This window comes from Scyliorhinus torazame, chromosome 6 (assembly GCF_047496885.1).
Source record: "Scyliorhinus torazame isolate Kashiwa2021f chromosome 6, sScyTor2.1, whole genome shotgun sequence".
Lineage (NCBI taxonomy): Eukaryota > Metazoa > Chordata > Chondrichthyes > Carcharhiniformes > Scyliorhinidae > Scyliorhinus > Scyliorhinus torazame.
Window position 1 is genome coordinate 102,690,705 of NC_092712.1, and position 25,795 is coordinate 102,716,499.

Genomic DNA, 25,795 nt, shown 5'->3' on the forward strand with positions numbered 1-25,795 from the left:
TTCCCACCCAGGAAGATAGTAGGGACAGATATGTGCAAACATTACAGGGATAATTTGATGGAAAGTATTAACCTTTCGTGGATGGTCAGATGGGCTGCTGTTTGAAATTAGAGCACTCTCCAGTTTAGAATACAACTACTTAAAATAAGGCTAAACTCAACAGTTCCAAACCGTGGATGGAACATTACTCTAAATGTTTAGTTCTACTCATTACATTAACAGCTCATCACATCTCCTGAAGAATGATTAACACAAGTCTTCATTGAGCATGAGACAAATTAATGTTCGAATATAAGAGATCTCGTTAAAGCTTCTCTGTAACAGCATATATATTACTTAGTAGTTCTTTCTTTCAGTATGGTACAGTTTGTACTGTTTTGATAATAAGTGTACTAGATTTTCCTGATAAATTATAGAGTCATAGAATGGTCACAGCACAGGTGGAGGCCATACATCCCATCATACCCGTGCCATTTCCCTGCAAGAGCAACTCATCTCGTCCTGCTCTGCCACATTGCCCCGCAGCCCTGCAAGTTTTATTTTTCTTCAGATAATTATCAAATTCTTTTTTTGAGAGCCTCGATTGAATCTGCCTCCATCACACTCTCAGACAGAGCCTTCCAAATCCTAACCGCTCGCTGCATAAAGAAATCTTTTCTCAAGTTGCTATTGCTTCTTTCAATATGTATTTAACTTTCAAAGTTTGCAAAGAGCTAACACTCTTCTTCATTTGTAGTTTGCCAGGGAGTGATCATTGCAAATCGTAGCCAGGGAATCTTGGAGAGCGCAAACTTTCCATTGCCTTATTCCTCTGACCAAGACTGTAACTGGACCATACAGGCAACAGCTGGGAACACCATCAACTACACCTTCACTGCCTTCAGTCTGAACTTTAAGAGCTGCCAGTCAGATTGGCTAAAGGTAAGAGTTAGATTTAGAGACAAGTTCATAGCAAAAGATGAAGTGACAGAATCTCTTAAAAAATATTGTAAGTTCACAGGTGATAGATGAAGAAAGCCTTTAATCCATTTATTTGATTTTATTGTATTTTGCTTCTGAAAGGATAATTTGTTCAGAGAAAACTTTGATTTAACTTTGCCATCATAAAGTTTCCTCAAATTATGCCATAAACTGAACATTACTCCATGATCATATGTCTCTGAATCATTTATTCATCACATGGAAAGAGTATGATATCCGTGTTGGTCCTTTTCTGAGTTACTGAGTCATAAATACAGCTATGTGGAGACACAGCACAAGTTTGACAGGAAATAAAAAGATGACAGGACAATAGAATTTACACTTTGAGTTTAAGACCATAAGACCATAAGACATAGGAGCGGAAGTAAGGCCATTCGGCCCATCGAGTCCACTCCACCATTCAATCATGGCTGATTTCAACTCCATTTACCCGCTCTCTCTCCATAGCCCTTAATTCCTCGAGAAATCAAGATTTCTTTGGGATGACTGAGTAGATGGCTTGACTGCAGATGGGTGTGCAAGGCCATGCATTGGGTAAATCCCCACTCTCTAGAATTTACATTTCAGAAAATGCCCGTGACACTCTAGCAAACAAATAATTAACACATTTTTCTGAAATTCCTCTTTCTGCTATTTTGGCAGAGGCATTAATCATTAAAAGTAAATGGATTAATGACTTTGCACAGAGAAATTTTGGATAGCACCTTAAGCATTACATTTTCAGGATCATTGCATTGATAATTATTAAAATTAAACAAAATTGTTTACTGTTTCCAGCAAGGGCAGATGTGCCTAGGACCCCAGTAAAACTCGGCATAATACAGAAACATTGCTGGATTTAAATATTCTAACATTTCACCCTCTGGCTGAAGAAATTTCTCCTCGTCTCTGTTTTAAAGGATCATCCCGTCAGTCTGAGATTGCGCCCTCTAGTTTAGTTTTTCCTACTAGTGAAAACGATAAGACCATAAGATCATAAGACATAGGAGCAGAATTAGGCCACTCGGCCCAACGAGTCTGCTCCGCCATTCAATCATGGCTGATATTTTCTCATCCCCATTCTCCTGCCTTCTCCCCATAACCCCTGACCCCCTTATTAATCAAGAACCTATCTATCTCTGTCTTAAAGACACTCAATGATTTGGCCTTCACAGCCTTCTGCGATAAAGAGTTCCACAGATTCACTCCCCTCTGGCTGAAGAAATTCCTCCTCATCCCAGTTTTAAAGGATTGTCCCTTTAGTCTGAGATGGCGTCATCTGCTTCTAGTTTTTCCTGCAAGTGGGAACATCCTCTCCACGTCCACTCTATCCAGGCCTCGCAGTATCCTGTAAGTTTCAATAAGATCCCCCCTCATCCTTCTAAACTCCCAACGAATACAGACCCAGAGTCCTCAACCGTTCCTCATGCGACAAGCTCTTCATTCCAGGGATCATTCTTGTGAATCTCCTCTGGACCCTTTCCAAGGCCAGCACATCTTTCCTTAGATACGGGGCCCAAAACTGCTGACAATACTCCAAATGGGGTCTGACCAGAACCTTATACAACCTCAGAAGTACATCCCTGGTCCTGTATTCTAGCCCTCTTGACATGAATGCTAACATTGCATTTGCTTTCTTAACTGCCGTCTGAACCTGCACATTAACTTTAAGAGAATTATGAACAAGGACTCCCAAGTCCCTTTGTGCTTCTGATTTCCTAAGCATTTCCCCATTTCGAAAAAGTCTATACCTAAATTCCTCCTTCCAAAGTGCATAACCTCACACTTTTCCACATTGTATTTCATTTGCCACTTCATTGCCCACTCTCCTAGCTTGTCCAAATCCTTCTGCAGCCCCCTTGCTTCCTCAATACTACCTGTCCCTCTACAGGTCTTTGTATCATCTGCAAACTTAGCAACAGTGCCTTCAGTTCCTTCTTCCAGATCATTAATGCATATTGTGAAAAGTTGTGGTCCCAGCATTGACCCCGGAGACACACCACTAGTCACCGGCTGCCATCCTGAAAAAAAACCCTTTATCCCCACTCCCTGCCTTCTGCCAATCAGCCAATCCTCCATCCATGCCAGGATCTTACTCTTAACACCATGGGCTTTTAACTTATTAAACATCCTCTCCATGTCCACTCTATCCAGGCCTTGCAATATACATTATTAATACTCCAAATGGGGTCTGACCAGATTGTGCAGTACTTGGAAGAGCATGGTAAAATAGGACTGAGTCATCACGGCTTCGTCAAAGATCATGTCTGACAAATCTACTGGAGTTCTTTGAGGCGGTAACAAGGAAGTTACCTCCCAGGTGCCAGGGTGCGTGATGTCTCGGATCGTGTTTTCGGGATCCTTAAGGGGGAGGGGGAGCAGCCCCAAGTCATCGTCCACATAGGTACCAACGACATAGGTAGGAAAAGGGATAGGGATGTAAGGCAGGAATTCAAGGAGCTAGGGTGGAAACTTAGATCTAGGACAAGCAGAGTTATTATCTCTGGGTTGTTACCCGTGCTACGTGATAGCGAGACGAGGACTAGGGAGAGAGAGGAGTTGAACACGTGGCTACAGGGATGGTGCAGGAGGGAGGGTTTCAGATGTCTGGATAATTGGGGCTCATTCTGGGGTCAGTGGGACCTCTACAAACGGGATGGTCTACACCTGGACCAGAGGGGTACCAATATCCTGGGGGGGAAATTTGCTAATGCTCTTCGGGAGGGTTTAAATTAGTTCAGCAGGGGCTTGGGAACCTGAATTGTAGCTCCAGTATACAGGAGATTGAGAACAGTGAGGTCATGAGTAAGGTTTCAAAGTTGCAGGAGTGTACTGGCAGGCAGGAAATTGGTTTAAAGTGTCTTCTTCAATGCTAGGAGCATCCGGAATTAGGTGGTTGAACTTGCGGCATGGGTTGGTACCTGGGACTTCGATGTTGTGGCCATTTCGGAGACACGGATAGAGCAGGGACAGGAATGGTTGTTGCAGGTGCCGGTGTTTAGATATTTCAGTAAGTGCAGGGAAGGTGGTAAAAGAGGGGGAGGGGTGGCATTGTTAGTCAAGGACAGTATTACGGTGGCAGAAAGGACGTTTGATGAGGACTCGCCTACTAAGATAGTATGGGCTGAGGTTAGAAACAGGAAAGGAGAGGTCACCCTGTTAGGGGTTTTCTATAGGCCTCCGAAAAGTTCCAGAGGTGTAGAGGAAAGGATTGCAAAGATGATTCTGGATAGGAACGAAAGCAACGGGGTAGTTGTTATGGGGGACTTTAACTTTCAAAATATTGACTGGAAACGCTATAGTTCAAGTACTTTAGATGGGTCCGTTTTTGTCCAATGTGTGCAGGAGGGTTTCCTGACAGAGTATGTAGATGGGCCAATGAGAGGCGAGGCCATATTGGATTTGGTACTGGGTAATGAACCAGGTCAGATAATGAATGGCTTAGATAGGGTGGACGTAGGGAAGTTGTTTCCATTAGCAGGGGAGACTAGGACCCGGGGGCACAGCCTTAGAATAAAAAGGAGTCACTTTAGAACAGAGATGAGGAGAAATTTCTTCAGCCAGAGAGTGGTGGGTCTGTGGAATTCATTGCCACAGAGGGTGGTGGAGGCCGGGACGTTGAGTGTCTTTAAGACAGAAGTTGATAAATTCTTGATTTCTCGAGGAATTAAGGGCTATGGAGAGAGAGCGGGTAAATGGAGTTGAAATCAGCCATGATTGAATGGTGGAGTGGACATGATGGGCCAAATGGCCTTACTTCCGCTCTTATGTCTTATGGTCTCATGGACAGGTGTTAGATTTGGAGGTAGGTGAGCACTTTGGTGATCGTGACCACAATTCGATTACGCTTACTTTAGTGATGGAAAGGGATAGGTATATACCGCAGGGCAAGAGTTATATCTGGGGGAAAGGCAATTATGATGCGATGAGGCAAGACTTAGAATGCATCGGATGGAGAGGAAAACTGCAGGGGATGGGCACAATGGAAATGTGGAGCTTGTTCAAGGAACAGCTACTGCTTGTCTTTGATAAGTATGTACCTGTCAGGCAGGGAGGAAGTGGTCGAGCAAGGGAACCGTGGTTTACTAAAGCAGTCGAAACACTTATCAAGAGGAAGAAGGAGGCTTATGTAAAGATGAGACATGAAGGTTCAGTTAGGGCGCTCGAGAGTTACAAGTTAGCTAGGAAGAACCTAAAGAGAGAGTTAGGAAGAGCCAGGAGGGGACATGAGAAGTCTTTGGCAGGTAGGATCAAGGCTAACCCTAAAGCTTTCTATAGATATGTCAGGAATAAACAAATGACTAGGGTAAGAGTAGGGCCAGTCAAGGACAGTAGTGGGAAGTTGTGCTTGGAGTCCGAGGAGATAGGAGAGGTGCTAAATGAATATTTTTCGTCAGTATTCACACAGGAAAAAGAAAATGTCGTCGAGGAGAATACTGAGATTCAGGCTACTAGACTAGAAGGGCTTGAGGTTCATAAGGCGGAGGTGTTAGCAATTCTGGAAAGTGTGAAAATAGATAAGTCCCCTGGGCCGGATGGGATTTATCCTAGGATTCTCTGGCAAGCTAGCCAGGAGATTGCTGAGCCTTTGGCTTTGATCTTTAAGTCATCTTTGTCTACAGGAATAGTGCCAGAAGACTGGAGGATAGCAAATGTTGTCCCCTTGTTCAAGAAGGGGAGTAGAGACAACCCCGGTAACTATAGACCAGTGAGCCTTACTTCTGTTGTGGGCAAAATCTTGGAAAGGTTTATAAATAGGACGTATAATCATCTGGAAAGGAATAATTTGATTAGAGATAGTCAACACGGTTTTGTGAAGGGTAGGTCGTGCCTCACAAACCTTATTGAGTTCTTTGAGAAGGTGACCAAACAGGTGGATGAGGGTACAGCAGTTGATGTGGTGTATATGGATTTCAGGAAAGCGTTTGATAAAGTTCCCCATTGGTAGGTGACTGCAGAAAATACGGAGGCATGGGATTCAGGGTGATTTAGCAGTTTGGATCGGAAATTGGCTAGCTGGAAGAAGACAAAGGGTGGCGGTTGATGGGAAATATTCAGACTGGAGTCCAGTTACTAGTGGTGTACCACAAGGATCTGAGGAGGGCGTAGAAGGATGGGTGAGTAAATTTGCAGATGACACTGAAGTCGGTGGAGTTCTGGACAGTGCGGACGAATGTTACAAGTTACAGAGGGACATAGATAAGCTGCAGCGCTGGGCTGAGAGGTGGCAAATGGAGTTTAATGCAGAAAAGTGTGAGGTGATTCATTTTGGAAGGAATAACAGGAAGACAGAGTACTGGGCTAATGGTAAGACTCTTGGCAGTGTGGATGAGCAGAGAGATCTCGGTGTCCATGTACATAGATCCCTGAAAGTTACCACCCAGGTTGAGAGGGTTGTTAAGAAGGCGTACGGTGTGTTAGCTTTTATTGGTAGAGGGGTTGAGTTTCGGAGCCATGAGGTCATGTTGCAGCTGTACAAAACTCTGGTGCGGCCGCATTTGGAGTATTGCATGCAGTTCTGGTATCCGCATTATAGGAAGGATGTGGAAGCATTGGAAAGGGTGCAGAGGAGATTTACCAGAATGTTGCCTGGTATGGAGGCAAGATCTTATGAGGAAAGGCTGAGGGACTTGAGGCTGTTTTCGTTAGAGAGAAGAAGGTTAAGAGGTGACTTAATTGAGGCATACAAGATGATCAGAGGATTGGATAGGGTGGACAGTGAGAGCCTTCTTCCTCAGATGGTGATGTCTAGCACGAGGGGACATAGCTTTAAATTGAGGGGAGATAGATATAAGGCAGATGTCGGAGGTAGGTTCTTTACTCGGAGAGTAGTAAGGGCGTGGAATGCCCTGCCTGCAACAGTAGTGGACTCACCAACACGAAGGACATTCAAATGGTCATTGGATAGACATATGGACGATAAGGGAATAGTGTAGATGGGCTTTCAAGTGGTTTCACAGGTCGGCGCAACATCGAGGGCCGAAGGGCCTGTACTGCGCTCTTCTATGTTCTAACAAAAATACATAGAAGATAGGAGCAGGAGGAGGCCTTTTGGCCCTTCGAGTCTGCTCTGTCATTTATCACAATCATGGCTGATCATCCAACTCAGTAGCCTAATCCTGCTTTCTCCCCAAAACCATTGATCCCATTCGCCATAAGTGCTATATCTAGCCTCCTCTTAAATATATTCAATATTTTAGCCTCAACTACTTCCTGTGGTAATGAATTCCACAGGCTCACCACTCTTTTGGTGAAGAAATGTCTCCTCATCTCTGTCCGAAATGATTTACCCCGAATTCTCAGACTGTGACCCCTGGTTCTGGACACACCCACCATCGGGAACATCTTTCCTGCATCTACCCTATCTAGTCCTGTTAGAATTTTAAAAGTCTCCCATTCTTCTGAACTACAGCGAGAACAATCCCTACCTAGTCAATCTCTCCAGCTGGCTTGGCCACTGTGGCCACAAACTACCCAACCCCTGGGCTACATGCGTAGGAACGTCTGATGGTTTTGCTGCTTTTGTTTGCCCCCCCCCCCCCCCCAGGACAAGGCCATCCACGACTGCCGGGAGTGGGAGAAGACCGGAGGGAGACCACCAGAACTGCGGGCCCTCTCCATGCCCGAGCAGAGGGCGCTGGACGTAGTCGTCGGCCCGGAGGAAAGGGAGGTCACTGAGGTGGAGTTCGGCGGCAGGCGAGGGAGTGAGGCCCTGCTTAGTTGCAGATCCCCATGACACATGTGTGGACATCCATCCCCCCCCCCCCACACCCCCTCACCCAGCCCCTCACCCCCCTCACCCCTCACCCCCCTCACCCCCTCACCCCCCTCACCCCTCACCCCCTCACTCCCCACACCCCCCGCACCCCCTGCACCGCCCTCACCCCCTTCACCCCTCACCTCCCTCAACCCAGCCCACCACCCAGGCCACCCCAGGGCTCGGGTTAGGGTGACACTGACTTTCCGTCACTTCTGTCTCCTACATCCTCCACCATCCCAGAGACTATCACCTCGATTGGGCACATATGTGAAGAGGCTCCTGGGACACTATCTGGTGTGTACCACACATCGCATCCGGTACAGCGGGTGGAGCTAGGAGCAGTCGAGATGCCGGACAGTCCGAGGGCAGGCCAGCCCCAGGAACCAGCTGCCGTCCAGACGTGTCCCGGGCTTCTGGAACATCCAGTCCCAGCCACAGTGCAGATGCAGTCAGACAGCCAGGGACTACACGAGGGACTGGCGACAAGCATGCAGCACCTGCAGGCGCAGATGAAGGAGTCCATCCACGTGAAGGAGCAGGGGGTGGTGCCGGTCATACGTGCCAGCCAGGCCGACACCGCACGGGTGGCGTCCGCGGTGGAAGCATTGGGAGCGATGGTTTCGGCTCTGGATCAGCGTGTCCAAGGCATGGAGCATTCTGTGCAGGTGGTGGCCGAGGCCCAGAGCAGGGCTACCCTCTCACAGGCAGGCATGTGTCAGAGCCAACTGGACATTGCAGCGGCGCTCCTCAGCATGGCCCAGTCACAGCAAGCCATGGCTGGGAACAACGGCGGCATTGCCCAGATCGCTGACGCTGGGTGGGGTGGCCCAGTCACAGAGGGAGATGGCCCAGACCCAGAGGGAGGCGGCTCAGTCACTGGCTGATCTGGCACAGACCCTCAGGGTGGTGGCACAGTCGCAGTGTGATGTGGTGCAGTCCCAGGTGGTGATGGTCCACTTCCTGTGCTCCATGGCCGTGAGCGTCCAGATCCTGGTCGAGATCAGAGCAGGCCTCCAGGACTGGCAGCGGCAGATGGCAGGGGGGGCCTCAAGGGATGGCTCTCCTCGCACCCCTGCCCAATGGAGTAGTGGCAGCCATCGGGTACCCTGAGGGAGGAGGGGATGATGGGGCCGGTGCCTGTGACTCCCGCAGGGGAGGTGTCAGAACACCGCAGCACCTTGGACTCCTCCCCCCCTCCTGTCCTTGGTGCATCTGGTGGGCAGCAGGCAAAACAGGGCGGCACCAAGCCACCCGGACACCCGAGCAGCGGCCGGGTCCATCCAGGCTGGGTTGCCTCAGGAGACGTGCGCCAACAGGGACTCTTGTTGCAGGGCAGGAGTCACGCCAGGCCGCCTCCACTCCTATTGTACCATCTGGGGAATCACCTAGGCGTAGCGTTAGGGCCCATAAGGCCAGAAAGATAGACACCAGTTTGGTTGGCACGGGTGCAGGGCACAGTTTAGTTATAGGGGCTAGGGCACAGGCTGTATATAGTTTTTCCCAATAAACACATGTTCACACCGTTAAAACCTGCCTTGGTGCTCTGACTGATGTGTGTGTCGGTGGGCTGGTCCGGACTGGCCGGACTGGCCGGGGTGGGGGGATCAGAGCGTGGCGTGCGCGGTGGCCCTGGCAATCATGTCATACGGCCTCCCTTGCCTGCCCGGGCCTCATGTCCTGCTCATCATCCCCTTCCCACATCCTCCTCGTCGGACGAGTCCTGCCCTTCCTTCTCATTCTCCTCCAGCATCTCGTCCCTCTGCTGTGCGATGTTGTGGAGAATGTAGCAGGCCACCACGATGCGGGCAACCCTCTCAGCATCACTATGGAGGGCCTCTTCAGAGTGGTCCAGGCACCTGAAGCGCATCTTCAGGATGCCGAAGCACTGCTTGGTCACACTCCTGGTCGCTGTATGGGCATTGTTGTAGCGGGTCTCCGCGTCGGTCTGTGGCTTCCGGATAGGTGTCATCAGCCACAGCCGCAGCAGGTAACCCGTCGCCCAGGAGTCAACCACTCAGCAGGAGGCTGTGCCCCTCGAACATGTCAGGAATCACCGAGTGTGCCAGGATGAAGGAATCGTGCACACTGCCCAGGTATCGGGTGAAGAGGTGCATAATGCGTTGCTGATGGTCACACACCAGCTGGATGTTCATCGTGTGGTACTCCCTATGGTTAGGGTAGAGCGGCCTGTTATCCGCAGGTTCCCGTAGGGTAACATGCATCCCGTCTATTGTCCCCTGGACGCGGGCATCTCGGTGATGGCAGAAAACCCCGCTGCTGGGGCATCTTGGTGGGCTCGGTCCACATGGAAATGGATGTATTGAGGCGCTTGGGAATATAGGGCCTCCGTGATGGCACGGATGTACCTGTGCACCAAGGCCTGTGAGATCCCGGACAGGTTCCCACTCGGCGACTGGAAGAGGAGCCTGTCGCATAAACGTTCAGGGCAACTGTCACCTTGACGATTACCGGGAGTGGGTATCAAGAATGGCAACATCTGGCAGATGTGTCGCACTGTCTCTCTGCTCAGCCGGAGTCTCCGATGTCACGCCCGGTCCGGCAGGTCCTCGAATGACAGGCGTTGCCGGTACACATGAGGCCTCATGCGGCGCCTTCTTTGCACTTCCTCCTCCTTGGCCTGTTGGGCGGTCAGCCCTCCAGCCTGTGCGGCCGCCTCCTGCCCCGCTGCAGCCTGTTCCTCTGCAGCCCGCTCCTCTGCAACCTGGTCCCCCGCTGACTGTTCCGCTGTTGCCCGCTCTGCTGCTGCCCGTTCCACTGCTGCAGCTTCCCCCTCCTCTCCAAGTGGCCCTGCTCACGCAACTGCAGGACATCTCGCAAAGCTGCGACCATCACCACGGCAGCCAGCAATGCTGGTTGAACATCAAACGCCATTGTCTGCAGGGGGTAGAAGTTCAACATATGAGCATGGCGCACACTCTCGTGCCCAGCCAGGTTCCATGGGCTACACGGTGTGTCGTAGTCACCACTGTTGTATTATATTCTATATATGGGTATTATGGTAAGGCCCCTGTACTACAGTTACGGGGGTAGATCCCTGCCTGCTGGCTCTGCCCAGGAGGCAGAGTATAAATGTGTGTGCTCTCCGAACAGCTGCCATTTCGTAAGCTGCTGTCGGAGGCCATACATCTCCGTGTAATAAAGCCTCGATTACATTCTACTCTCGTCTCGTCATAATTGATAGTGCATCAATGTGCATCCATACATAGAACATAAAATATAGAACATAGAACATTACAGCGCAGTACCGGCCCTTCGGCCCTCGATGTTGCGCCGACCTGTGAAACATCAAAGACCAAGCTGACGCCTGAGTCGCCACCAACACTGCGGCGCTCTCAACGACAGATCAAGGCGCCCGATCATCTAAATGTGTAACCAATCTGTATGTATGTAGTTTTCCACCACCCCCGCTCGACTCATTTTTAACAGGTTGGTGAATGTGGTAGTCACCACTGTTGTATTATATTGTATATATGGGTATTACGGTAAGGCCCCTGTACTACAGGTCCGGGGGTAGATCCCTGCCTGCTGGCTCCGAGCAGGAGGCGGAGTATAAATGTGTGGGCTCTCCGAACAGCAGCCATTTCGTAAGCTGCTGTCGGAGGCCATACATCTCTGTGTTATAAAGCCTCGATTACATTCTACTCTCGTCTCGTTATAATTGATAGTGCATCAATGTGCATCCATACATAGAACATAAAATATAGAACATAGAACATTACAGCGCAGTACAGGCCCTTCAGCCCTCGATGTTGCGCCGACCTGTGAAACCACTCTAAAGCCCATCTGCACTATTCCCTTATCGTCCATATGTCTATCCAATGACCATTTGAATGCCCTTAATGTTGGCGAGTCCACTACTGTTGCAGGCAGGGCATTTCACACCCTTACTACTCTCTGAGTAAAGAACCTACCTCTGACATCTGTCCGATATCTATCTCCACTCAATTTAAAGCTATGTCTCCTCATGCTAGACATCACCATCCGAGGTAAAAGGCTCTCACTGTCCACCCTATCCAATCCTCTGATCATCTTGTACGCCTCAATTAAGTCACCTCTTAACCTTCTTCTCTCTAACGAAAACAGCCTCAAGTCCCTGAGCCTTTCCTCATAAGATCTTGCCTCCATACCAGGCAACATTCTGGTAAATCTCCTCTGCACCCTTTCCAATGCTTCCACATCCTTCCTATAATGCGGCGACCAGAACTGCACGCAATACTCCAAATGCGGCCGCACCAGAGTTTTGTACAGCTGCAACATGACCTCATGGCTCCGAAACTCAATCCCTCTACCAATAAGAGCTAACACACCGTACGCCTTCTTAACAACCCTCCCAACCTGGGTGGCAACTTTCAGGGATCTATGTACATGGACACCGAGATCTCTCTGCTCATCCACACTGCCAAGAATCTTACCATTAGCCCAGTACTCTGTCTTCCTGTTATTCCTTCCAAAATGAATCACCTCACACTTTTCTGCATTAAACTCCATTTGCCACCTCTCAGCCCAGCGCTGCAGCTTATCTGTGTCCCCCTGTAACTTGTAACATCCTTCCGCACTGTCCACAACTCCACCGACTTTAGTGTCATCTGCAAATTTACTCACCCATCCTTCTACGCCCTCCTCCAGGTCACTGATAAAAATGACAAACAGCAGTGGCCCCAAAACAGATCCTTGTGGTACACCACTAGTGACTGGACTCCAGTCTGAACATTTCCCATCAACCGCCACCCTTTGTCTTCTTCCAGCTAGCCAATGTCTGATCTAAACTGCTAAATCACCCTGAATCCCATGCCTCCGTATTTTCTGCAGTAGCCTACCATGGGGAACCTTATCAAATGATTTACTGAAATCCATATACACCACATAAACTGCTTTACCCTCATCCACCTGTTTGGTCACCTTCTCAAAGAACTCAATAAGGTTTGTGAGGCACGACCTACCCTTCACAAAACCGTGTTGACTATCTCTAATCAAATTATTCCTTTCCAGATGATTATACATCCTATCTCTTATAAACCTTTCCAAGATTTTGCCCACAACAGAAGTAAGGCTCACTGGTCTATAGTTACCAGGGTTGTCTCTACTCCCCTTCTTGAACAAGGGGACAACATTTGCTATCCTCCAGTCTTCTGGCAATATTACTGTAGACAAAGATGCCTTAAAGATCAAAGCCAAAGGCTCAGCAAAATCCTCCCTAGCTCCCCAGAGAATCCTAGGATAAATCCCATCCGGCCCAGGGGACTTATCTATTTTCACACTTTCCAGAATTGCTAACGCCTCCTTCCTTATGAACCTCAAGCCCTTCTAGTCTAGTAGCCGGAATCTCAGTATTCTCCTCGACAACATTGTCTTTTTCCTGTGTGAATACTCACGAAAAATATTCATTTAGCACCTTTCCTATCTCCTCGGACTCCAAGCACAACTTCCCACTACTGTCCTTGACTGGCCCTACTCTTACCCTAGTCATTCTTTTATTCCTGACATATCTATAGAAAGCTTTAGGGTTATCCTTGATCCTACCTGCCAAAGACTTCTCATGTCCCCTCCTGGCTCTTCTTAGCTCTCTCTTTAGGTCCTTCCTAGCTGACTTGTAACTCTCGAGCGCCCTAACTGAACCTTCATGTCTCATCTTTACATAAGCCTCCTCCTTCCTCTTGACAAGTGTTTCGACTGCTTTGGTAAACCACGGTTCCCTTTCTCGACCACTTCCTTCCTGCCTGACAGGTACATACTTATCAAGGACACGCAGTAGCTGTTCCTTGAACAAGCTCCACATTTCCATTGTGCCCATCCCTGCAGTTTTCCTCTCCATCCGATGCATCCTAAGTCTTGCCTCATCACATCATAATTGCCTTTCCCCCAGATTTAACTCTTGCCCTGGGGTATATACCTATCCCTTTCCATCACTAAAGTAAAGTATACGGCCGGTGTCACTGTGTAGAACTAGGGGCCGAGGTGGGTGGTCAGTGGGTGCGCAGCAAGATGACCAACGTAATGGCGACTGATACCTGGGCACCGCCCCAGTCCTGTAGGGCGTCACCCCGGCTGCTCGGCCTGTACTCCCCTCTTGCTCCCCTCCCCCAGCCCTGGCAGAGGGCCCCCTACACAGACCAGCAGGGCCGATGTCCAGGCTGGCAACCCACAGTCACTCTACACCATTTCCTACCTCCTCTCTCTCTCGCTCAGCAGCCCCGACGTCAGGTTCACGACGGGAACTCGACCCATCTGAGGCGGTGAATCTCGGGGCCCCGGAGAATAGAATGTTAGACCCGCTAATGATATGCCTCCTGTACTTTTACCCCGTGCGGCGAGCAACGCATTTACACCAATTTTGGGGTGCCAGGGCATCCCGATTAGGCGTCAGACCAGCGCCTACCGCGATTTTGGAGTCGGAAGCTATTCTCCGCCCAATCACGTTTTGCGATTTCGGCGTCGGCAAACAGAGAATCCCGCCATTAGTCTCAGGAACGAAGAATCCAGCACCAGACCTTTAATATACAAGTATCTTGTACTATAAAAATAAGGAACTATTGCAATGTATGGATTTGCAGGAGTCACATGGTTTGTATCACATGAAATTATTTTAATTATAGGTGAAAGTACACAGTGTAATGGAAGGCTGCTCTGGACAGATTAAAGGGTCCGTTTTCTTGGACTCCATCGGCTGAAGTTCTAAATGCACTCAGTGTCCAACCATGGGGAGCTTAAGTACTTGACTAGATAAATGACAACGTGTATTGATAAAAGTAGCACAATGAGGAACATCAACAGAACTCTCAGATCTGGGGCGGGATTCTCCGGCATCGGATATTCGGCTGGGGCGGGAATTGCGCCGCGCCGGTCAGCTGGCCCCCCCCGGCGATTCTCCGGCCCGCGATGGGCCGAAGTCATGCTGCTGGAATGCCTGACCCACCGGCGAGAATCAAACCACCTGTCTTCCCGGCGGGACTAGGGGGCACGGGTGGGCTCCGGGGTCCTTGGGGGGGGGGGGGGTGCGTGGGGCGATCTGGCCCCGGGGGGTGCCCCCACGGTGGCTTGGCCCGTGATCGGGGCCCACTGATCCGCGGGCGGGCCTGTGCCGTGGGGGCACTCTTTTCCCTCCGCCCTGGCCACAGTCTTCGCCATGGCCGACACGGAAGAGACCCCCCCCCCCCCCCCCCGCGCATGTGCGGGGATGACGTCAGCAGCCGCTGATGCTCCCGCGCATGCACGGACTTCCGCTGACCGGCGGAGGCCTTTCGGCCCCGGCTGGCGTGGCGCCAAAGGCCTTTCACGCTGGTCGGCGACGCGCCAACCACTCCGGCGCGGGCCTAGCCCCGCAAGGTGAGTGCTTGGCCCCTAAAGGTGCGGAGAAATCCGTACCTTTGGGGCGGCCCGACGCCGGAGTGGTTCACGCCACTCCATCCCGCCGGGACCCCCGACCAACCGGGTAGGGAAGAATCCCATCCTTGAAGTTGTTTGCAAGATCAACTACTGGTTGCCAATAAAGATTAGCAGTCAGAAGACCCCGTTTGTCCATTAAACGTCTGGATAGGGGGATGGGGGGATGCAAAGGCAGTCCACGAAATAACGATTTCTGAGGCATTCTTGCACTAGGACACCTAGAAAATAGAAATAGAGGTGGGAGGCCAAGTTACTCCTTACCCCACCTGCAGACCCGCCTGTGACTCGACTAAGAGTCTTGAAACAGTGTTCACGAAGGTGTTTTAGATTTGGTGATCGTGGTTTCTGCTTCTTTTTCGTGGCTCTTGTTGCTCATAGAAAATTCACTCCCTGCCTTCATAGATTCAGAAAAAAGATCTCCAGACGAGTTACTTGTTTACATTTTCATCGGTGCTGATTTCTTTAAGGAGTCAACGCGGGTCACAAAACTAATTGCAAGGAGGGAATGAGTGTATGGATGGGCAAGCAGAGGGAAGATTATTTAACTAAAAGAAAAGGGTAATCTAGGAGGATTGCATCTTGATAAAAGTACCCTTCATTTTTCCTCAAAGAAAATAATAGGCTCCCAGTATTTCTTTGATTTGCTTTATAATTTCAATTTTCTTGCCAGCCTCAGGAACTTCTAAGTCGAGGCTGCCTGACCACAATCCCTTCATCAATTATATTAATTTGAACAAAATTCCCCATGGGTGTCTCAACAGAGGCATATGACTTCAAACTGGCCTGACAGCTGTTTCCGATGTTACTGGTCACCGAAAACCACACTGAAGGCGAAGGTATTTTCATTCCAAGCCTATAGCATGGCTCCTCGGTGTCGAGTGACTGTGGAGCTGCCTTGGTTGCAGCTGTTCTAGCATTGTTTCCCCCAGTAATGGATGTCACTGGTGAATTTGCAGGTATATCAGGGTCAGCTTCCTTAGTGGAGAGTGCAGCTTGAAGATACAGGCCTTCGGGTTACGATGTTATAATCCTATCCCCAACCTGCACTCTCTGCGAGCGTGACTTGTTGCAGGAAGCACAGGGTTGTGGGATTGCTCCGTGAGGTGCCCACTGTTTCCACATCAGCATGACATTTTTTTAAAAGTTTACAGCGAGGTTATTATTTTCTTCGTCAACAAACAGAGTGCTTTGAATAAAAAACATTCGTCCTGAACTTTCCTTCACTTTGAACACTCTGGTTTCACCATTTGACTTGTTGTTTTGCTTTGCAGCAGAGGGGCCTGTTGTTGGGAGAGGTTAAAAGTCTTTTTTTAAATCTGATAAGAAGTCTCATCTTTAACATGATTTGACTGTTCATGGGTTTCTCTGTTTTGTACCAGTAACTTCCCTGCTTTTTTAAATCTTCCCTTTGATATCAATTTAGCTATACGATGGACCCAGTGCCCAGTCTCGACTTATTGATACTTTCTGTGGCAGTACTCTACCCCCGTCAGGCAGGAGCTCTGGTTCTAGTCTGTACGTCACATTCCATTCAGACTCGAGCTTTTCAGGCAATGGATTCCAGATGCTGTGGTTCCAGAACGGTAAGATTACACACAATGCTGACTATTGCTTGCTTTAGCTTGTCTGCCTGGCCTAGCCTTGCTGCCAGCTGTTTCTTTTTATCTCATTAGCCTGCCTCACTGTACTCCCTCACCAACTCTTGCAAATTTACTTGCTAATTCTCCCAGACCTTCCTACATCAAATCCATTAAAACTCATTTGGATTTCACAGTTGCCAAACTCCTATTTAATGCTTACTGTTTTCCAATTACTTGTTCCTGCTATTGCTGTAAAATGGCGATGTCTGGACCATTCTTCAAACTCTAGTTGTTTTCCCAAAGGAACTGCTCCTGGAATTCTCCACAAGTGTATTTTGTTAATGTCGGTCTTTTAATAGCAACTTAAGTTCACCCCAAGAATAGTAGGAATGTTCGGAGCAAAAGGGAAGAAGGTACTTAAAAACAGTCACAATCTAACACACGAGAAGCACAGGCCGAAATCTAAGGGCCATGCCGCGCGCGACCCGGCTGGCTAAGCCTCGCAAGATCTCACGGGATCTTGTGAGATGTCGTGATCTGAACCCTGCCCACAATGGTCGGGATCCAAATCTGCATCTTAAAGTGAGCAGTTAGGCTCACTTTGATATGCACTCACCCGAGTTGCCCAAGATGGAGGATCTAACCCTCGCGCCTCAGAGACCCCGAGCGACTGCCGTTAGCTGGTCCCCACAAATGTGGACCAGATGTACTGGCCAGGAACCCTTACTGAATAGTGAGGCAGGCTCGATGGGCCAAATGGCATCGTCCTGATCTTATTTCTTATGATCTTGGTCATCATCTCCTCCTCTTCTGCCTTCAAGCTGTTCATAAAGAGAGTATTCAAATTTCAAGAGCACAAGAGTCAAGGAACGTATTGGGTGGGTCAATATTGAAAGGACTGCAGAAACCCCCCAAAAAAATTGAAATATGTTTACAAACCAGCAGGGAATACAAAAACTCTCACAGAACTGCTTCACGATAGTCCTTCTTCACATGAGAAATGGCGCAAGCATTTCTCTGGAGACTTTCTGGAATCGAACATGAGCCTTTACAGAAGTGTTTTTAATAAGACCGCCTGCTAGTAGAATCTCCTCCTGCTCAGGTACACCACCAAGTGGTTGAACAAAAAAACGTAATTTTATTTCACACTGCTGGAGCTCTGGAAATTAAGGCCCTGATATGAACACATTAATGCAGAGAAAATATGACAATGCCGGAGACGTGATGGTCCTGCCAGATTTAATGACAGATCTTTGTTATAAGCTTTTCCTTCTGTTCCCTACTTGGTAACTGGCCAAATTAACAAGCTGGCTAACTGGCAAGCTGGCTAACTTTCATGGGTGGCACAGTGGTTAGCACTGCTGCCTCACAGATCCAGGGACCCCGGTTCAATTCTGGCCTCGGGTGACTGTCTGTGTGGTGTTTGCACTTTCTCCCAGTGTCTGGGTGGGATTACCTCAGGGTGCTCCGGTTTCCTCCCACAGCCCAAAGGTATGAAGGTTAGGTGGATTGGCCATGCTAAATTGTCCCTGAGTTTCCAAAAGGTTAGGTGGGGTTACTGGCATACAGGGATAGGGTGAAGGCATGGGTTTAAGTAGGGTGCTCTTTCCAAGGGCCGGTGCAGACTCGATGGGCCTCCTCCTGCATTGTAAATTATTTGATTCCGCAGGAAAACCAGGATTAGAAGACGACAATCTGAGACCCTTGTGGGTGGTGCCCAGAAATTGGACCCAATCTAATAGCACAAAGAGAGTACCTTCACCACTGCACTTTAGTGGTTGAAGAAGGCAGCTCCACCACCTTGCCACTCATTTCCCAGAAATGAGTTTAAAAAGAAACCGTGAATTTCTACAAGTTCAGTAAAATTCAGAATCAGAGATTCTTGATGGGTTGGGCATTTGAGAATTATGGTCACACCCATCCTGAGAGAGAGAGAGAGTGAGAGCGAGAGTTAAAACCAAGTGTATTACTACCAGTTTTTATATCCCACTGATATATGGGGCGAAATTCTCCGTTATCGGCGGAAAGTCCGCCGATCGGCGCAAAGAACGGCGCAAATCCCACTTGCGTCACGTCATAAAAATGGGCCAATAGTCTCCGGCCCGAAATGGGCTAGCAGCGACGTGACGGGATCCGCGCTTGCGCAATGGTTCACGCCGTGCAGCGTCATAAGCGCTGCACGGCGTGACGGCTCATAAGGCCGCGCAGCTCCCCCCACCCGACCGGAACACCCGACCGCAACACCCGACTGGATGGCTGGCCGTCGCTCAGCCCCGAGGTTCGAGTCACGCGATGTGGAGGCGCTCCTGGACGCGGTGGAGCAGAGGAGGGACGCCCTGTATCCCGGGCACGGCCGCAGAGTTGCCCCACGCCACAGCCGGTGTCTGTGGAGGGAAGTGGCAGAGGCCGTCACCGCTGTGGCCCTAACACCACAGACAGGCACCCAGTGCCAGAAGAAGGTGAACGACCTCGTCAGAGCAGGCAGGGTGAGCCTTCCCCATATCCCCCATATCCCCCCCTCCCCATATCCCCCCTCCCCCATATCCCCCCTCCCCCATATCCCCCCTCCCCCATATCCCCCATATCCCCCCTCCCCCATATCCCCCCCTCCCCCATATCCCCCCCTCCCCATATCCCCCCTCCCCATATCCCCCATATCCCCCCTCCCCCATATCCCCCTCCCCATATCCCCCATATCCCCCCCTCCCCATATCCCCCATATCCCCCCTCCCCCATATCCCCCCTCCCCCATATCCCCCCTCCCCCATATCCCCCCCTCCCCCATATCCCCCATATCCCCCCTCCCCCATATCCCCCCTCCCCCATATCCCCCATACCCCCCTCCCCATATCCCCCCTCCCCATATGCCCCCTCCCCCATATCCCCCCTCCCCCATATCCCCCCTCCCCCATATCCCCCCTCCCCCATATCCCTCCCTCCCCCATATCCCCCCTCCCCCATATCCCCCCTCCCCCATATCCCCCATATCCCCCCCTCTCCCATATCCCCCATATCCCCCCTCCCCCATATCCCCCCCTCCCCCATATCCCCCTCCCCCGTATCACCTGATCACTGCCTGATGTCTAACCATGCATGCTTCATTGTGTATTGCAGGACCAAACGTCCAGGCACCCATCCGGCAGATGCACACCGCCCGCAGGATGCCCCTCGGAGACCACAGGAGACGGAGAGACCCGCACCCTCCAGCATGCGACGCCCGCAGGATGCCCCTCGGAGACCACAGGAGACGGAGAGACCCGCACCCTCCAGCATGCGACGCCCGCAGGATGCCCCTCGGACACCACGGGAGACGGAGAGACCCGGACCCTCCAGCATGCGACGCCCGCAGGATGCCCCTCGCACACCACGGGAGACGGAGAGACCCGGACCCTCCAGCATGCGACGCCCGCAGGATGCCCCTCGCACACCACGGGAGACGGAGAGACCTGGAGCAACAGGGAGACGACACCCCCGTCACGTGCGGGAGCGACCACCCAGCGATGAGGGGGGCAGCCACAGGCCCCCGTCACATCCGAGCCAGGACACCACTACCCAGGACACCACTATCCAGGACACCCCTACCCGGGACACCACTACCCAGGACACCCCTACCCGGGACACCACTACCCAGGACACCCCTACCCGGGACAGCACTACCCGGGACAGCACTACCCGGGACAGCACTACCCGGGACAGCACTACCCGGGACAGCGCTACCCAGGACACCCCTACCCGGGAAGACGAAATACCGGACAGTGACTCAGAGTGGATGGGTGGAGACGAACCCCCACCCCAAAGTGCCATGGACTCAGAGTGGGACGAAGAGCACGACACAACGCCACTGCTGTCACCAACACCCTCCACCATCGCAGAAACACTCACCACGGTTGGGCACTTTAGTGATGAGGCGTCTGGTACACTCACTGGTGCGCACAACACAGTCGTCCCGGTACAGCAGGTGGAGGTAGGAGCAGCAGAGGGACCGGGCGGTCGGCGGGCAGCCCAGGCCAAGCGAACATCTGCCGCCCAGATGGATCCCGGGTTCCTGCAGTTACCACACCCACACATAGATCCGATGCAACCACCGACACGGAGACGAGCGAATAGGGTGACGGGTGGCTTGCGGCGGCTGCGGTCGCAGGTGGAGGAGTCCACCTGCGTCCAGGAGCTGGGAGTGGTCCCGGTCATGCGTGCCACCCAGGCTGACACCGCACGGGTGGCGTCCGCGGTGGAGGCAATGGGTGCGATGGTGTCAGACATGGGGAACGGTTTGCGAGGCCTGGGGCCTTCCGTGCAGGCGGCGTCTGTGGCCCAGGAAATGGCTGCCCTCTCACAGGAGGCCATGAGCCAGTGCCAGCGCCAGATGGCAGAGGCGCTCAACGCCATAGCCCAGTCTCAGCAGGCCATCGCTGAGGGCATCGGCGCCAGTGGCCATGTGCGAGCCGGCGTCGCACTGTCACAGACAAGGTTCGACAACCCCCTGGGCTCCATGGCTGCAAACCTGCAGACCCCTGTCGATACCAGCACGGGCCTCCAGGACTGGCAGCGCCAGATGTCGGGGGCGCGTCGGATGGCCAGTCCGTTCGCATCCCCCACCCATGTAGAGGCCTGGGGGCCATCGGGCACCCCGAGGGAGGAGGAGGTGGTGTGGTCCGCCCCGGCTCCCTCTGTAGGGGAGGTCCCGGTACACCGCGACACCTCGGACTCCCCCCCCCTTCCGTCCCAGGTGCATCGGGTGGGCAACGGGCAGGACAGGCTGGCAGCTCGCCATTCTAGTCGCCCGGGCCGCAGCCTGGCACATCTAGGCCAGGACGCCCCAGGAAACGGCCGCCAAAGGGATCCAGTGTCAGAGGGCAGGAATCACAGGAGTCCACCTCCAGTTCTGCTGTACCGTCTGGGGAACCATGTAGACGTAGTCAAAGGGCCCGTAAGGCCAAACAATTAGACACTGAGTAAGTTGGCACGGGTGCAGGGCACAGATGAGTTTTAGGGGCTAGGGCACGTGCATGAACTCCTTTGGTTATTAAAGTCAATGTTACACCTACCGAAGCTGCCTTTGTGCTCTGTCCAAAGTGTGCGGGCGTGTCATGTACGTTGAGCGTAAGTGTGTGTGTGACGGGTGGTCTTACCTCAGCCCCAGGTGAGTCTGCCCCCTTCCCCCTGGGCCGCCATCAACATCCCCCGGGCAGAGGACGGGACCGTGCGCTGCAGTGTCACAGCCGCATGCAGGGATGGTCTGGGTGGATGGTGGTACTGTGGCCATGGGTCAGACATAGTCCAACGATGAAGAGCCAGGAGCTCATCGGAGGCGGGTTGTCATCATCCTCCATGGCCTGCGATAGACACGCGTCCACCCGCAACTGGGTGAGCCCAGCCCGTTGTGCCGCCGGTGGATCGGCAATTGGGGGGGGGGGAGTGGTGTGCATGCGGGTGGGGTGTGTGGGGTTGGGGAGGGGGGTGAGGGTGCTGGGTGGGTGGATGGGTGGGGGGTGTGGGTGGTCGGCTGTTGTCATGGTGTGCGGTCTGTGGCCATACTACCCGATTCCCACGCCCATCTAGTCAGTGGAGCGGGCGTCTATCAGTCTGTCCTGTGCCCGCTGGGCCAGCCGGTAACGGTGGACAGCCACCCGCCTGTGTCTACCCCGTCTGCCCTGACCATTGCCCCCATCCCCCTCATCTGGGGAGGACTGGGCCTCTTCCTGCTGCTCCTCCACTCCGCCCTCCTCTGCCTGCGGCACATCGCCCCTCTGCTGGGCTATGTTGTGCAGGACGCAGCACACCACAATGATGCGGCCGACCCTATCTGACCGATACTGGAGGGCGCCCCCAGAGAGGTCCAGGCACCTGAAACGCATCTTCAGCACGCCAAAGCACCTCTCGATCACTCCCCTTGTCGCTACATGGGCATCATTGTAGCGGTTCTCCGCCTCATTGCGTGGCCTCCGTATAGGCGTCATCAGCCACGATCGCAATGGGTAGCCCCTGTCGCCCAGCAACCAGCCCCTCAGCCGGGGATGGCGTCCCTCGTACATGCCGGGGATGGATGACCGCAACAACACGAATGAGTCGTGTACACTGCCTGGGTGACGGGCGCAGACGTGCAGGATCATCATGCGGTGGTCGCAGACCACCTGTACGTTCATTGAATAGGTCCCCTTCCTATTAGTGAACACGGCCCTGTTCTCTGCAGGTGGCCGCACGGCGACGTGCATCCCATCGATCGCGCCCTGGACCATGGGGAACCCGGCAACGGCAGAGAAGCCCACGGCCCGGGCATCTTGGCTGGCCCGGTCCACGGGGAAGCGGATGTAGCGGTGCGCCATGGCATAAAGGGCATCTGTCACTGCCCGGATGCACCGATGCACCTATGTCTGCGATATGCCGGACAGGTCCCCACTCGGTGCCTGGAATGACCCCGTTGCATAAAAGTTCAGGGCCACCGTAACCTTGACGGACACGGGGAGAGGGTGTCCCCCGCCAGTGCCACGCGGTGACAGGTGTGCCAGCAGGTGGCAGATGTGTGCCACGGTTTCCCAGCTCATCCGGAGTCTCCTCCTGCATTCCCGGTCCGTGAGGTCCTGGTATGACTGCCGGGGCCGGTACAGACGGGGCGCCCTCGGGTGCCTCCGTTGCCGTGGGGCCGCGACGTCCTCCTCCCCCTCCTCGTCCTGTCGGTCAGGTGTCCCTGCAGCCTGGGCGGCTGCCGCCTGCCCCTCTGCGGCAGCCTGCGCCGCCTCTCTGGCACGCTCCTGCTCCTCCTCCTCCTCCTCCTCCTCCTCCTCATCCAGGGCAACATAGACATGAGCGGCTGCCACCACGGCGGCCAACATCGCTGGATGGTCTGAAAACATGACGGCCTGGTGGGGGGGAGGGGAACGACGACATGTCATCATTGCCCATATCCCCTCCTCCCCCCAGCCAGGTGGCATGGACCGCATGGGTCCAACTGTTGGAGGCTGGCACCTGGCCAGGTGGACCAACTCATTTGCCCTCCCATCACCCACCCCGGCACGGACCCCCTCCCCAACCCCCAACCTCCACCCCGGCACGGACCCCCCCCCCAACCTCCACCCCGGCACGGACCCCCCCCCCAACCCCCAACCTCCACCCCAGCACGGACCCCCCCCCAACCCCCAACCTCCACCCCAGCACGGACCCCCCCAACCTCCACCCCGGCACGGACCCCCCCCAACCTCCACCCCGGCACGGACCCCCTCCCCAACCTCCACCCCAGCACGGACCCCCCCCCAACCTCCACCCCGGCACGGACCCCCCCCCAACCTCCACCCCAGCACGGACCCCCCCCCAACCTCCACCCCGGCACGGACCCCCTCCCCAACCTCCACCCCAGCACGGACCCCCCCCAACCCCCAACCTCCACCCCAGCACGGACCCCCCCCAACCCCCAACCTCCACCCCAGCACGGACCCCCCCCCCTAACCTCCACCCCGGCACGGACCCCCTCCCCAACCTCCACCCCAGCACGGACCCCCCCCCAACCCCCAACCTCCACCCCAGCACGGACCCCCCCCAACCCCCAACCTCCACCCCAGCACGGATACCCCCCCCAACCTCCACCCCGGCACGGACCCCCCTCCCAACCTCCACCCCGGCACGGACCCCCCCCCAACCTCCACCCCAGCACGGACCCCCCCCCAACCTCCACCCCGGCACGGACCCCCTCCCGGCACTCCCCCGGAGCCCAGCCTACTCTAACCACCCCCCCCCCCCCCGCCGCACACACACACAAGCCGAGACACACCTCTCCTCACGCAATCAGTCTGCGGCCACGCCATTTCCTGCCCAGAGCCAACCCCCCAGGCCGTCACTCACCTCCTCGCTGGTCGGCGTGAGCCTGGAGCACCGGGTCACGCCGATGAAAAGGAGGTTTGATTCACGTCGACGTGAACGGTCATCACGTCGACGGGACTTCGGCCCATCCGGAAGGGAGAATATCGGCAGGCCGAAAATCGGCTGCCTTGCGCAGACCCGTGACATTCTCCGCGGCAGCGGCGCCATTAACGCCCCGCCGACTTTTCTCCCTTCGGAGACTTCGGCGGGGGCGGGGGCGGGATTCACGGCGGCCAACGGCCATTCTCCGACCCGACGGGGGGTCGGAGAATGACGCCCATGGACTGGATTCTCCGCCCCACCACGTCACTTTTCAGCCTCGACCGGCAGGCGGGATTCTCCGTTACACCAGCCGGTCAATAGGGTTTCCCACTGTGGGGCAGCCCACGCCGTCGGGAAACCCCCGGGCACCGGCATAACGGAGACTCCCGCCGGCGAACTGATTTAATTAGCAAAGCAAATACTTTTTAGTATTTAATGTTTTTAAATTACTTTTAGCTCAGAAAATTACTATTCATTTAATTCCAGATTGACGCATGTCAGTTTGTGGTTGTGGCACCTAGGTGGGGCAGTGGGAAGAATGGCGCCTGATTTTGTGCATTGACGTTTCTGTTTAACCTTGTCCACTCAAAGTGTAATGGTGAATACCCCAACAGCTCAGTATACGAGAGAACTATGCTATTATTGTGAGAAATGGGAAGTAAAAATCCTTAAATGTTGTGCCTTGAGTAGCCAAATCCAAAGCAAAAGCCTACATCAGCCCAAAATGGCACTCCTATTTCTGATCCAGGGAGATTGATTTGGGCAGATTGTGAGCAGTGGTCAAAGTGGAAAAATGGATTTGACTTGACGAAAGGGATAATATAAGACATATGTTCAGGATGATCAAATCACACATCTGGGGCGTCATTCTCCGACCCCCCCGCCGGGTCGGAGAATGGCCGTTGGCCGCCGTGAATCCCGCCCCCGCCCCCGCTGAAGTCTCCGCTCCCGGAGATTGGGCGGGGGCGGGAATCCAGCCGCGCCGGTTGGCGGGACCCCCCGCTGGATTCTCCGGCCCGGATGGGCCGAAGTCCCGCCCAGAAATTGCCTGTCTCGCCGGCGTAAATCAAACCTGGTATTTACCGGCGGGACCAGGCGGCGTAGGCGGGCTCCGGGGTCCTGGGGGGGGCGCGGGGCGATCTGACCCCGGGGGGTTCCCCCACGGTGGCCTGGCCCGCGATCGGGGCACACCGATCCG

General features: G+C 53.3%; 1 protein-coding gene across 1 annotated transcript in view; it reads left to right on the forward strand.

The window, feature by feature from the left end:
- The window catches only part of cubn (cubilin (intrinsic factor-cobalamin receptor)), a 604,171-nt gene that overhangs the window by 186,000 nt on the left and 392,376 nt on the right, over positions 1 to 25,795 (forward strand). Inside the window, exons 25-26 of the mRNA XM_072510233.1 lie at positions 737 to 921; positions 16,548 to 16,707. Of these exons, the coding sequence (XP_072366334.1) occupies positions 737 to 921; positions 16,548 to 16,707 (345 nt within the window). The remainder of the gene's footprint in view (positions 1 to 736; positions 922 to 16,547; positions 16,708 to 25,795) is intronic.